At 43.2% G+C, this 15,132-nt stretch overlaps 1 protein-coding gene across 3 annotated transcripts; it reads right to left on the bottom strand.

Annotated features, from left to right (window-relative positions):
* Positions 1-4,906: 4,906 nt before the first annotated feature.
* On the bottom strand, positions 4,907-14,401 carry kctd14 (potassium channel tetramerization domain containing 14). 3 transcript variants are annotated; one of them, XM_071358851.1, is made up of 5 exons: positions 14,260-14,401; positions 13,241-13,471; positions 12,954-13,088; positions 12,491-12,643; positions 4,907-7,711 (listed from the first exon to the last, which is right to left on the bottom strand). In XM_071358851.1, exons 1-5 carry the CDS (start codon positions 14,311-14,313, stop codon positions 7,556-7,558), a joined length of 729 nt encoding a protein of 242 aa, XP_071214952.1. In that variant the 5' UTR covers positions 14,314-14,401; the 3' UTR covers positions 4,907-7,555. The 3 variants fall into 3 exon arrangements, with proteins under 3 accessions (XP_071214952.1, XP_071214953.1, XP_071214951.1); XM_071358852.1 differs by having other exon boundaries at positions 13,241-13,387; positions 14,260-14,395; XM_071358850.1 differs by having other exon boundaries at positions 13,241-13,486; positions 14,260-14,394.
* Positions 14,402-15,132: the final 731 nt, after the last annotated feature.

Genomic DNA, 15,132 nt, shown 5'->3' with positions numbered 1-15,132 from the left:
AAGTGCATGCTCTTCAACCAATTGCTGCACGCACCCTCCCGCCTGACTAGCATCACTACTCTGGACGGTTCTGACCTAGAATATGTGGACAACTACAAATACCTAGGTGTCTGGTAAGACTGTAAAGTCTCCTTCCAGACTCACGTTAAGCACCTCCAATCCAAAATTAAATCTAGAATCAGCTTCCTATTTCGCAACAAAGCCTCCTTCACTCATGCTGCCAAACATACCCACGTAAAACTGACTATCCTACCGATCCTTGACTTCGGCGATGTCATTTACAAAATAGCCTCCAACACTCTACTCAGCAAACTGGATGTAGTCTATCACAGTGCCATCCTTTTTATCACCAAAGCCCCATATACTACCCGCCACTGCGACCTGTATGCTCTCGTTGGCTGGCCCTCACTAAATATTCATCGCCAAACCAACTGTCTCCAGGTCATCTATAAGTCTTTGCTAGGTAAAGCCCCGCCTTATCTCAGCTCACTGGTCACCATAGCAGCACCCACCCATAGCACGCGCTCCAGCAGGTATATTTCACTGGTCACCCCCAAAGCCAACACTTCCTTTGGCCGCCTTTCCTTCCAGTTCTCTGCTGCCAATGACTGGAACGAATTGCAAAAATCACTGAAGCTGGAGTCTTATATCTCCCTCTTTAACTTTAAGCAGCTTACCGATCACTGTACCTGTACACAGCCAATCTGTAAATAGCACACCCAACTACCTCGTCCCAATATTATTACTTACCCTCGTGCACACCAGTATCTCTACTTGCACATCATCATCTGCACATCTACCATTCCTGTGTTAATGCTAAATTGTAATTATTTCTTCACTATGGCCTATTTATTGCCTACCTCCCTACATTTTCACACACTGTACATAGATTTTTTTCTATTGTGTTATTGACTGTATATTTGTTTATGTGTAACTCTGTGTTGTTGTTTTTGTCGCACTGCTTTGCTTTATCTTGGCCAGGTCGCAGTTGTAAATGAGAACTTGTTCTCAACTGGCCTACCTGGTTAAATAAAGGTGGAAAAAATATATAATAAAATACTTTCTGAATTTAAAGTAATCTTTCTCAAAAGTATGTGTAATCTGATTACAATATTTTTGCTGGTAATGTAACTTATTCAAGTTGTTTTATTTATCAGATTACAGTTACTCCCCAACCCTGCTCACAAGGACACATCGAATTGTACACACATGCACAGACAGACGCCAAAGTAATTTTATACTCATACATATAGTAGACACTCACAAGTACATTGAAATGCACACACACACAGGTAATACTTTACTTGATTATAGATTGGCATTCATAAAACCTTTATGAAACTATTCATGACATCAATTTTCTAAATAAAAATCAGAACGTAACACAGAATAGAACCGATAACATAATATATTGAACGGTAATAACTTTTCTACTTATGTCATCCGGTGGTTATTACGTTATCAGGAGACTAGCAAATGTTTATGAATAACTTCAACCGATCATGTATTAACTTACCAAAATCAATATTTTTATTTATTATTTCCCTTATTTTGATGGACATGGAATACAGTGATCCCTCGCCACTTCGCGGTTCACTTATCGCGGATTCGCTATTTCGCGGATTTTCATAATGCATTTTTTTTTTTTTTTTGGTGGATTGTGCTCTGCATTCTGATTCGCTAAAAACTCACTCCCGCTTCTTGTATCAAAACATGCTACGAATTGTGCTATCATTTTGTCGTCTCGTGCAGTTATGTGTACGTACATAAAACAGCTTGGCAAATTTACATTAAGTTGGCCAAATTATCTTGTAATTTCGAACATCTCCTAAACCCATAATGTCGACGAAATGGCCTACACGTGAGTCACTGTATTTGTATACATGTAATAGTTGCTAATTGTAAAAAAAGAAAAAGTTTTCTATTTCGCGGATTTCACTTATCGCGGGTCATTTTCGGAACGTAACCCCCGCGATAAACGAGGGATTACTGTAGTCCCAAAATTGCAAAGCACGTCAGGCAGGCTCAAGCAAACGCTCAAATATTGGAAAGATTTCAAATACTATTTTAACCCAGATCTGGATGACGCAGACCTAAACCTAGTGAGTAACACCACCCAGCTCAATCCCACCAGATATTTCTACTATAAAATAACTTGATAATAATAGTAATACTGTAATGAAAACAGAACTTTTGTTTTGAAGATTACATGTGATTGATGTTGTATTAAATAGAGCCCGCACACACACAGCTCCACGAGGTACCTTCATTCACAAACAAACAACGTTTTGATCCTGACAGGATCTTCATCGGGTATTAATGTGGTATGAAGGTTATTATGAATGATACTGCAATATTCATGAAGGGGTTATGAATGGTTTTATGAAGGCAGGAGCCTTTACGTCTAGAGAGGGAGAGTAACAGTTCCTTAATGTTTTGGCTGTATAATACATTCAATGGCTACATTAAGGATCTGGCAGTCTCTCCCTCTCCCAGATCATAAACTAAGACCCACTGGCTGGCTGAAGAGACAAATTCAGACGCGAATAAACAGATAAAACTATTAAAATACAGTCTCCGAATTGACCTTTAAAATATTATTTAGCAATTATTATGCATTAATTCAGTGTTTCATTGTAATACATGACTTGTATTTGATAATTAGCATACTATTTCATACGATATACAGGCAAACTGTAAATGGCAGCAGTAAGTGAAATCTGTCAGTGTGTGTGTCGTTCTCCATTTTCTCAGCAGCAGCTGAGAAAACATTCACACCAGCAGAACCAGAACTTAAGGAAATTAAGTCGGTTAATTTCACACATTTAGCAGCGTATACCTCAATAGCCTATTTTTGAGTCTAACTTTTTTGGCACCATCTTTCAGTTTTTTACAATCCAAGATCTGGGCTGACTGATGACAGAGTCAGAGTGGGTCTCTATGCTGATACATTTTTGAGAGACATCAGCTCAGCCATTCAGAAAACCGGACCATCTTGATCAGGTAAGTGCAAAAATCGTCCATTTGCCAGAATTACCAGATGGCCAAGCCACCCCTGCATAAAGGTGTTACGCCTCAATCACACTGACCGCGTCATTGCATTTTGGTACACCAGAAGTACATTAAATATCCAATGGAACACTGCATTGCCTTTCAGAGTTGCGTTGCAGTGTGGTCAAACTGTATGCGTAGACAGAAATGGTAGTCGGTGAATGTTGAACTTTTGTTGCACACATATCCAGATGATGCTGCGGTGTGAAGGCTGTAGGTGTGATCAAGGCATTAAGAATGCATTATGTATACCCCCTTTGGTGTTGCCAAAACACACATACAGACTCAACATGTATTATAAAACGCACAGATGCACACACACAGGAGACAGGCACGTGACAAAATTTCACATACTCAAGCAACATTTTAATTTCAAAATAAAAGTATATTGTATAATGGTAACATGTTTGGGTTGTCACCGTATCCAACCCTATGACACACCAAACACAGAACAGGGCCAGCCTTGTCCTTGCAGCAGATTAAGGGCAAAGTGCCTTTATTCATGGCCACCAAGGCAGTAGGGGACAGAACCGGAAAAGTGATGTAGGTGTAATTAAACTTGTCTGAGACCTAAATATTTGTGTAAGCTCCCTGAGCTAATGCCTACACTTAAGTTTAGCAGGGTAACGCAGTCTTGTGGCCTGCAGGAGACCTAGGTTAGACACTGGTGCTATCCCATTGGTGCTGTGACATGGATAGGTATCTATGAGGTGAAATGGGTGGTGGAGTGTAACGAAGGTGGTTCTGTAAACCATGCTTTTGTATTTAGAAATCTTTTTTGACACTTAGAGGTTAAAGTGGCAAGCCTGTAACTGGGAGGTTGCCGGTTTGAATCCCAGGGCTAACAGGAGAAATCTGGCACGTATGAGCCAGAGTTTTTGTTGTTATCGACTAGGTTCCAATCTGTGTCACTTGTTACTTTGCTGAACTATGGTGCTGCATGTAGCCTAGAGGTTAGAGGGTCGGACCAACAACCGGAGGGTTGCTGGTTTGAATCCTTGGACTAAATGGAAAAATCTGGTGGATGTGAACCGGCAAATGGAGAGCTGTTGGTATTTTATCCTAGATGCCATCTCCTGCTGTTATGTCCTTGAGCAGGGCACAACCACAAAACAGTTCCAAGGTGTAATCTGTTTTTATCTCGGGGGAGCTAACGCAAGTCTTCTGGTCTCACACAAGGTAAAATCAACATGCCAGTGTGGTTCACCAAATGACCAAACAGCCTCTGTGACACTTCTAAACCCATCTGAGGACAGACTAGATTTAACCCAGGTCTCTCTAAAAACAGTCTAGCACAAGGTCCCAAGCAAGGTTACTCATCATGATACACATCCTGTTGTGTGTATGGTGTCAGGAGTTAAGTACTGTGATAGAAAAAATACAAGTTCCAGCTCAACAATGGCTAAGGCCAGCATTCAGCCGCATTGTAGCGCATTTGACATTAAAGGATTGAGCCAATATCTGCAGCGTTTACTTTGAATGTTATCTTTGCAACAAGGGTAACATTGCCTTTAAAATGGTGCATAGACGAAAAGGGGTGATCGGATTGAATCCTGGCCTATTTCGGCAAAGTTCCATTCCACTGATGTCATGAATGGCTGAGCTACAGCTGTGTTTGAGACAAGAGTCCGGATGGTTAGAGCAACAACCAACGTCTTGCTCTATGACTCTCACAACCTACATAAGAGTCGTTTGAAGCAGTGGTGGAAAAATAACCCAATTGTCATACTTGAGTAAAAGTAAAGATACCTTAATAGAAAATGACTCAAGTAAAAGTCACCCAGTAAAATACTAGTTGAGTAAAAGTATTTGGTTTTAAATATACTTAAGTATCAATAATTTCAAATTCCTTACATAAAGCAAACCAGATGGCATCATTTTATTTTATTTTACAGATAGCGAGGGGCATGCTCCAACACTCAGACATCATTTACAAACAAAGCATGTGTTTAGTGAGAATGACAGATCAGGGTCAGTAGGGATGTTCTTTTGATAAGTGTGTGAATTAGGCAATTTCTGTCCTGCTAAGCATTCAAAATGTAACGAGTACATTTGGGTGTCAGGGAAAATGTATGAAGTAAAAAGTACATCATTTTCTTTAGGAATGTAGTAAAGCAAAAGTTGTCAAAAATATAAATAGTAAAGTACAGATACCCCTAAAAACTATTTAAGTAGTACTTTCAAGTATTTTTTACTTAAGTACTTTACACCACTGGTTAGAAGGTAAAGGATCATTCTACATAGAAGATCATAGGAAACCCCGGACACAATGTCTATAATAAGCTCAGATAGTTGATGTCGCAAACTCCAGAGTTGACACCGTCACTAATCAAACAATCTCAGTACTTACAGCATTCATATCAATTAAATGTATCAGGTTGATACTTTAATTGACATTTGTCAATAAACTCATGAAAGCAACTGTTGAATTTTGTTGTGTCCTACTTGTAACCTTGGTGGTCCCCCCTAAAATAATAATTGTAAAACACTTCATTGTGAGGGTAAATAGAGTGCATTCGGAAAGTATTCAGATCCCTTTACTTTTTCTAGATTTTTCTATGTTACAGACTAAAATGGATTTAAGAAAAATTATCCTCCGCAACACACAATAATGACAAAGCGAAAAACAGGTTGAGAAATGTTTTGCAAATGTACAAAATATTTTTAAAAAGTATTTACATAAGTATTCAGACCCTTTGCTATGAAACTCGAAATTGGTGCATCCTGTTTCCATTGGTCATCCTTGAGATGTTTATACAACTTGATTGGAGTCCACCTGTGGTAAATTCAATTGAGTGGACATGATTTGGAAAGACACATACCGATCTATATAAGGTCACAGTTGACAGTGCATGTCAGAGCAAAAACCATGCCATGAGGTCGAAGGAATTTTCCGTAGAGCCCCAAGACATGATTGTGTCATGGCACAGATCTGGGAAAGGTTACCAAAAAATGTCTGCAGCATTGAAGGTCCCCAAGAACACAGTGGCCTCCATCATTCTTAAAAATGGAAGAAGTTTGGAACTACCAAGACTCTTCCTAGAGCTGGCCGCCCAGCCAAATTAAGCAATCGGGGGACCAGGGCCTTGGTCAGAGAGGTGACCAAGAACCCGATGGTTGACCCCGACAGAGCTCCAGAGTTCCTCTGTGGAGACGGGAGAACCTTCCAGAAGGACAACCATCTCTGCAGCACTCCACCAATCAGGCCTTTATGGTAGAGTGGCCCGACAGAAGCCACTCCTCAGTTAAAGACATGACAGCCTGCTTGGAGTCTGCCAAAAGGCACCTAAAGACTCTCAGACCATGAGAAACAAGATTCTCTGGTCTGATGAAACCAAGATTTGAACTCTTTGGCCTAAATGTCAAGCATCACATCTGGAGGAAACTGGCACCATCCCTAGGGTGAAGCATGGTGGTGACAGCATCATGCTGTGGAGAGTTTTTACAGCGTCAGGGACTGGGAGACTAATCAGGATTGAGGCAAAGATGAACGAAGCAAAGTACAGAGAGATCCTTGATGAAAACCTGCTCCAGAGTTTTCAGGACATCAGACTGGGGCGAATATTCACCAGGACAACGACCCTAGGCACACAGCAAAGACCAAGCAGGAGTGGCTTCGGGACAAGTCTCTGAATGTCCTCGAGTGGCCCAGCCAGAGCCTGGACTTGAACATCTCTGGAAAGACCTAAAAATAGCTGTGCAGCAACGCTCCCCATCGAACCTGACAGAGCTTGAGAGCATCTGCAGAGAAGAATGAGAGAAACTCCCCAAATACAGGTGTGCCAAGCTTGTAGAGTCATACGCAGGAAGACTCAAGGCTGTAATTGCTGCCAAAGGTGCTTCAACAAAGTACTGAGTAAAGGGTCAGAATACCTATGTAAATGTGATATTTCTGTGGTTTTTTTTGTATTATAAATTAGCAAACATTTTGAAAAACCTGTTTTTGGTTTGACATGCTGATTTTTGCTGTTGTCTCGGGATTGATAGGGTTAACCAGTGTTACACACCTTCAAATGGGGGGGGGGGTAGATACATAAAACAGTAAATATGTATGAAAATACCCTAAAATAAAAGGTGACAGTCTGTACTGTCGCCTCATATGAAACATTTGATCTCAAATCCAAATGCTGGAGTACAGATCCCAATTAAACGTTGTAGCTTCACTGTCCAAATAAATACGTAGGGGAGTGTACATCTATAAATACACACCTCCATAGAATGACACATTAGAACTTCAATATGATCCAATTAATTTCTAAATAGATTCTAATATAATAGGATCTCTGTGCACGTGTCTGTCTGGGAAAGTGAAGGGTGAAGTGAGCACTCATACAGTCCCCCTTGTGGATTTAAAAGGAACGGACTGGTGTAATAAATATGGTGAAAACACCTTGCAGACTCGTTAACAAAAATCAAATGGTTTTAAATGCATGAGGGGGAGAGCACACTTCTGGAGAAGTGTAGAGAATCAGAAGATGTTCTACACCACACACTTGTCATTCTGTTACCACCAAGTGAAGATGAGTTTGTACAGGAAGCCATCATTGGTCTTGAACAGAAAGCCTCTGTCTGAGCTGTGAGGCTCGTATCTCACTTTGTATCCCCTGGCCTCTACATCCATCTTGATGCAGTCCAACAGGTCAATGGCAGTCGGAGGGGCCTGTAGCGCACACAAACACACACAATGAGAGAAACATAAACCGCACAACTCAAGGTTACTTGCGTAACCCATGTTCTCTGCCTAACCCTGGTTCTCTGAGAATATGAGTGTGAATGATGTCTCACTATGGGATTCACTGGATAGGCGGATCGCTACGGGAGAACCAATCACACAACGTCTGTCGGAGACAGATAGGTTGAATGGCGAATGAGGTGTCCCTCCCTCTTTATAAGGCGCCACTCTCCCCACACTGATCAATCTCAAGCATGCCTCTTCTTCACTGCACTCATGCGAGCAGGGAAATGCAGTGAGACATCGCACCAATATTCTCAGAGAACCCGGGGTTACGCAATTAATCTTGAGTTAGCTTTCAAATACTTGATTCAATGTTTCACTATGGGATATGCCCAACTCCCGTATCACGGTGCGACATGATCAACCCTCAGGCTCCGACACTGAGGGCAGTATGCGCCAAAGAAAGGTGTAGTGACATCCAGTCGGTAAAACCTCAAATGTATGTGGGGTGGCCTGTATAACAGCCTCCACTATCCAATGGGATAGCCACTTCTCAAAAACACACCACTAGTTCCATACAGTGTAGAAGAGACACCGGCACTCTGGATAGTCTCATTGACTCGGAGTGGAAAGCTTGTCGCATTCAGATTCATCCGCTCATGGGCCAGGCCCAGAGGGCAATGGTTCCTGGGGCAGGGTGGAAAACTTGTTTGCTTGGGCCAAAAGATCCCTGGGTAATGGTAGCTGCCAGAGCTGGTTGTAAAGCAGGAGAGTGATCTCTGGCAACCAGAGCTTCCCTGGCTGTTGAGAGGCTCTAAGATGAGTGATAAGGCTTGTTCCATCACTCTGCTTACCAGAGAGAAAAAAACAAGATATCACCCTTGCAGTAAAGCAGTGTCTGATCTGTCTTGGCTCTACTCTGAGGAGGAAGGTTAACAACAGCAAAAGTATCCTCAGCCGCTCGCTCCAGTAAAAGGAGGCAAAGCAGGCAGTGGTCCAACTGCGTGAACCAAGGGCAGGGTAAAAAAAAAAAGGGATGAGGAGAAAGCCTGAGCGTTGTGGACTTGGGAGTACCAGATAGCTGTCTGGGGCTCTGTCGCCTGATAAGGGTGCTGTTCCCCCCTTTCTCTTTTCTTAACATTTAAAAAAAAAGTATAAGTAATTAAATACTGTAGACTGTCCTCTAGCTCAATAGACAGGGTTCTCCATCAATTGAGCCGAGCTGCCGATGGCTTGACAAAAAATCCCAAAAAGTGAGTTTCGTAGTAAGTCAAGAAAGCCTGATCCCCTGGGAACCCAAACATATGAAACTCCAGTAATGAACTGTGCGAGAGCGACAGGAATCCACCAAAAGAATGGGAAAGTGTTGTCAGGTTTCATTCCCTTCCTCGCTCACCTAAAGTGGTGGCACCCCCTGGTGGAGTTCCGAGGAGGTGCACTCATGAATGTTCGCTTGCGCACAAGAGACAGTTTCGAGGCAAAATGCTGCAGGGCATGGGAAGACGACCATGATAAATGCCAACTGGCAATCTGTCATCATGCTCCATTTGTCTGATGAGACCAGAGGGAGAGCGGACAACCTGGCAGGAAACCTGAAAAGGCGCAAAGGGGAGAGTATAGGGGAGGAGGGCGCTTGGGAGTAAAGTGCAGATCCTCCATTTTCCCATCGGAGCAAGACCACGAAAGTGTGCTGCTGCAAAGGAAACACACTACCGGTCAAAAGATTTAGAACACCTACTCATTCCAGGGTTTCTTTATTTTTACTATTTTTCTACATTGCAGAATAATAATGATGACATCAAAACTATGAAATAACACGTATGGAATCATGTAGTAACCAAAAAAAGTGTTAAACAAATTCAGATTCTTCAAATTAGCCACCCTTTGCATTCTCTCAACCAGCTTCATGAGGTAGTCACCTGGAATGCATTTCAATTAACAGGTGTGCCTTGTTAAAGTTACATTTGTGAGAATTTCTTTCCTTCCAGTTGTGTTGTGACATGGTAGGGGGTATACAGAAGATAGCCCTATTTGGTAAAAGACCAAGTCCATATTATGGCAAGAACTGCTCAAATAAGCAAAGAGAAACGACAGTCCATTATTACTTTAAGACATGAAGGTCAGTCAATCCGGAAAATATCATCAAGCGCTATGATGAAACTGGCTCTCATGAGGACGCCACAGGATTGGAAGACCCAGAGAGTTACCTCTGCTGCAGAGGAGAAGTTCATTAGAGATACCAGCCTCAGAAACTGAAGCCCAAATAAATGCTTCACAGAGTTCAAGTAACAGTTTTACAATTGGCTCATTCATCCCCCTCCTCTCCCCTGTAACTATTCCCCAGGTCGTTGCTGCAAATGAGAACGTGTTCTCAGTCAACTTACCTGGTAAAATAACGGTAAAATAAAAAATAAAATAAAAAAATAAAAACAGACATCTCAACATCAACTGTTCAGAGGAGACTGTGAATCAGGTCTTCTTGGTCAAATTGCTGCAAAGAAACCACTACTAAAGGACACCAATAAGACGACTTGCTTGGGCCAAGAAACACGAGCAATGGACATTAGCTCAGTGGAAATCTGTCCTTTGGTCTGGAATCCAAATTGGAGATTTCTGGTCCCAACCGCCGTGTCTTTGTGAGACGAGGAGTGGGTGAACGGATGATCTCCGCATTTGTATTTCCCACCGTAAAGCATGGTGGAGGTGGTGTTATGGTATGGGGGTGCAGTCCAGGTGACACGGTCTGTGATTTATTTAGAATTCAAAGCACACTTAAACAGCAGACTACCACAGCAATCTCTACAGCGATACGCCATCCCATCTGGTTTGGGCATTGTGGGACTATCATTTGTTTTTCAAAGGGAAATGACCCAACACACCTCCAGGCTGTGTAAGGGCTATTTTACCTAGATTTAGAGTGATGGAGTGCTGCATCAGATGACCTAGCCTCCACAATCCCCCGAGCTCAACCAAATTGAGATGTTGTGGGATGAGTCAGACCGCAGAGTGAAGGAAAAGCAGCCAACAAGTGCTCAGCATATGTGGGAACTCCTTCAAGACTGTTAGAAAAGCATTCCAGGTGACTACCTCATGAAGCTGGTTGAGAAAATGCCAAGAGCATGCAAAGCTGTCATCAAGGCAAAGGGTGGCTAACATTTTTAACATGTTATTGCGGGTGTATCGATATGAAGCTCCAGACTAACAGTCCTTGTGCTAACATTTCTTCCAGAGGCAGTTTGGAACTTGGTAGTGAGTGTTGCAACCGAGGACAGACTATTTTTATGTGCTACAGCACTCGGCGGTTCCGTTCTGTGAGCTTGTGTGTCCTACCACTTCATGGCTGAGCGGTTGTTGCACTTAGAAGTTTCCACTTCACAACTTACAGTTGACCCGGGCAGCTCTAGCAGGGCAGACATTTTACAAACTAACGATGCCATGTTGAAAGTCACTGAGCTCTTCAGTAAGGCCATTCTACAGCCAATGTTTGTCTATGGAGATTGCATGGCTGTGTGCCTAATTTTATACACCTGTCAGCAATGGGTGTGGCTGAAATAGCCGAGTTCACTAATTTGAAGGGGTTTCCACATACGTCTGTATATATAGCGTAGTTCACTAAGGCGTTTTACCATGCCATTTTTGTTGTTGTTGTTCTAGTCTATTTAACTGAGTGTCTGCCATAGCCAGTTGCTATTGCATTGGTGTCTATGATCTACTTAGTTCATTGAACAAGATTTTTTTATTTTTTATTGTGGGGTCTCTCACTTCCTCTTCAGTCTCTGGACCTGTATCTCAGCCCCTTTTATGTGTCCCAACATTTCTTTCTACAAAAAAAGTTAATATTTTGCTAGATGCATTAATTAATTAAGGCTACATGAGTGTAGACCCAATGACAATCTGAATCCATAACCTCGCCACAAATGGGGTCGGGGTTGTGTGGAGCTGAAGCTCATCCTCGTCTGGTGGATTTGCAGTGAAGGGGGGGTGACAGAGGCACAATTGAGCCTCCTCCTCAAACACGCCGTAGTCAGCGTTTTGCAGTGCTCACAGTACTTGGGGTCGTCGAGTGCTGCCTGAGCATGTTCCCTTCCAAGCAGTTGAAGCACAAAAAAGTGATAATCCTTTCTCGCAATTATGGAACCGTAAGCGCAAGAACGTGGTGGTTCCAGTGATTAGCTTGTTAGAAGCCTTGCGGCTAATGGCTAGTTAACACAGTATGAACGCTATAGCCACGAGGCTAGTAAGGCATTAGCTAGCTAGCAGCTACCTTGCGTGGCTAAGGTGCGCTTTAGCTAGCACAGTGCTAGCCAAAGGGAACCGCATGGGCGCGGTTTTTGACTTCAGGCTGATAAGTCTCCCACGACCGTAGAGCCACAAGGCTAAAGCGTCTGTATAAGCTAATTAGCACAAACAAGTGAACGTAGGTTAAAATAAACGAGAAGGGAGCTAGTAACACTGCCGCTGTGCACGTATGAATGCTAGTGTGGTTAGCTTGCTTTCCAGCGAGCTAACCAAGTTAGCTTATGTATTGCAGCGTGGGCTAACCAGGTCTCGGTAGCTAGCCGTGTAACACGTTGTGTGACTGGTTCTTCCGTAGTGATCCTCCTATCCAGCAAATCCCATCGTGAGACATCAAAACGAGTATTTGAAAGAGAAACCCCAGCAACATTTAAAGAGGAACTGTCACGAAAAAAACAACTTTCCAGTTTAAAGTGCCTTTGTGGCATCAGTAGTAGTCATACACATAAACTAAGTACAGTTACACACCTTCCACGGTCCGAACCGCACCACTTCCTGTTCCTCCAGGTTGTTGACGGCATGGTCATAGCGACCCAGGTCCTCCTCGGTCCTCAGAACACAAACGATGACAGCAGAGTGACGGGCAGCGATGGCTTCTGCTCGGGCCACTCTCACCAACACCTGGTAGTCATATAACAGTGACCATAAATAATATCTCATATTTATTGATATCAGTTATTTGACAGGGACGATGTAGAGGCAGTTTTTGTATTTTTTTTTAAGGAGTGGGTCAGTCCCACTCCATTCACATTTGTTGCGTTTACTGGACAGGATAGATAGAGTAGATGGGCGCAGAGAGTGCTAGAGCACTGGGTCGGATTCGAACTCATGCTCGCCGCAGTAGTTCAATACATGTAATCCAGAGACAGCGGATTAGGCTGCTGGATCACCCCAGGCGTTAGGTATTGTTATTATATCAGGGCCATTGTACCTCCAGGTTCTCCAGATAGTTGGGGACCCTGGAGATGAACTGCTGCCTCCCCACTGTTTCTCCAAACAGCTGGGCTGATTCCTGCAGCTGCTTCACTAGGGTTCTGACGTCATAGTGGAGCGCCTCCTGGTAAACCTGTTACACACAACCACACGTAGGACTCTCATATTATGAAGTTTCGTAACTACTGGGGGCAAAAGATCTCAGGGATGATGACAATGCATGATGGGCTACCTCATTGGTTCAGGGTTCCAACATATGGGCTAGTGTGTGTGTTTGTCACAAACCTCCAGAACACTCTCTGTGGGCAGGCGCTGGGTGCGTAGGAACTGAAGAATGGCTCCGAAGTGCGTCCCGTCGCGGTCGATGAAGTAGCGTCCCTTGGCGTCGGTGGGCAGTTTGGGTTGCTGACCACTACTGAACATGAAGGCCAGCTGGGAGTCAGGGTGTTTACGCAGCGTAGACAGAGATGTGGTGAACACATGACCACCCACATTCAGCTGCACTACAGAACAACTCTGGGGACAGGGAGACTGCTAAGGTTAGGTACAGGGACCGTTAGGGTTAGAAACTGTTAGGGAACGGGCTAGGAACGGAGTATGGTCAAGGTCCACTTCACCTATTCTGTGTACTATCACTACACATCAATGAAGCACAAATAAACATTCAATTCATTCTTTCAAATAAACCATTTAAAAAATATTTATAATTATGTAATGAAAGGTAGGGACACCGCCTACATAACAATGTGGCAATCAGTCAGCAGTTCCATTTCTAAGCTATTTGTCTCAAGAAGTGGACTGACTCAGTGTGCGATAAGGAATCGTCCTGCTACACGGTAGATAAATACTGTAGTCTCAAGGATGTGCCTACCTGCCTGGTCAGCAGAGCAGCAACACCCTTCACACTTGTCAGTATGAGAGCCAAGAACTTTTAGTTCTTAGAGTAGAAGTGCTACTCTAGGAACAGGTCCCACGTATAATCATATTAATTATGATATAAAATGCAAAACTGTTCCTGGAGCAGCACTCCTACTTTGAAACGCTTCGTGAATACTGGCCCAGATTTGCGTGAGATCGTAACAGTGTAGAATACACATTTGTCACCATAAGGCTAACTATTTTAGAACAAACTCGTAAATCGGTGACAAAGCAGACTATTCTAGAGAGAACATTTTGGCTACTTTATAGCGTCTCAGGCTGAAGGTAATCGAAAAGCTGAAGAAGTTAACAAATAAGCAACTTCCTCCAAACATTCCAGTTGCTTGTACTGAATAACTAGTTCACAATGAACACTTTTTCCTTACCTGTAGCCCCGGAGAAGAATGTTTGCCCGGCGATCTGGAGTCTGGAAGACTCATTTTCTTTCCCGACTGTTGTGGGAAATGATTTGGATGATGTCAACAAGTCTCCCTAGAACAAGCTCAAGGAACAGCAAGTGAGGGGATTCGATTAAGATGGCCCGGTTCACCATGTGAGAGGAGTTTGTAGCGGGTGAAAAGTGATTGCATTTTGTAACGAGGCTGCCTCCGGGGCATGAGCCGGGTTTCCCGGCGTAATGATATTTATTTAACTAGGCAAGTCAGTTAAGAACAAATTCTTATTTACAATGACGGCCTACCAAAAGGCAAAAAGCCCCCTGCGGGACGGGGGCAGGGATTAAATATACATTTTGGACAAAACACACAGAGAGAGAGAGAGACAACACAACATAAAGATAGATCTAAAACAACATAGCATGGCAGCAACACATGACATGGTAGCAACACAAAACATGGTACAAACATTATTGGGCACAGACAACAGCACAAGGGGCATGATGTCAAGCACGTGTGTTAATGATGTAGGATCGGGTGGTATGATTACTGTTCAATTTGAGAAGCACGCTCATTCCTCTGCCTGGTTATGTCTCGGGCCATAGCCCGGTAATCGAACAACCTAAGTTGCGCGGAGATGTTTCTGTGGGCGTGGTCAAATACGGAGTTTCAGGCGTCACTATTTCTATGGTCTCTGCATCTCCAGGCAAGACTCCGGGCGGGTGTGCGTGACGGTTTGTACTGAATTACATGTTTTCCCCCAACGGTGCGCAGTTCTTCAGGGAAAGTACACTGAACACAAATATAAACGGAACATGTTAAGCGTTGATCCCATTTTTCATAGCACATTTTATTGGTCACACA

Source organism: Salvelinus alpinus, chromosome 22 (assembly GCF_045679555.1).
Source record: "Salvelinus alpinus chromosome 22, SLU_Salpinus.1, whole genome shotgun sequence".
Taxonomy (NCBI): domain Eukaryota; kingdom Metazoa; phylum Chordata; class Actinopteri; order Salmoniformes; family Salmonidae; genus Salvelinus; species Salvelinus alpinus.
The sequence above is the reverse complement of the archived record's forward strand: the minus strand, read 5'-3'. Positions and strand labels throughout refer to the sequence as shown.

What these genes read in the sequence shown, in the direction of transcription:
- kctd14 (XM_071358850.1), bottom strand. Translation starts at nt 14,313, where the DNA reads ATGAGTCTTCCAGACTCCAGATCGCCGGGCAAACATTCTTCTCCGGGG. An exon ending in CCACAGAGAGTGTTCTGGAG is followed by an intron (nt 13,089 to 13,240) that starts GTTTGTGACAAA and finishes TGTGTGTAACAG; the next exon opens with GTTTACCAGGAGGCGCTCCA. An exon ending in ACTATCTGGAGAACCTGGAG is followed by an intron (nt 12,644 to 12,953) that starts GTACAATGGCCC and finishes TATGACTACCAG; the next exon opens with GTGTTGGTGAGAGTGGCCCG.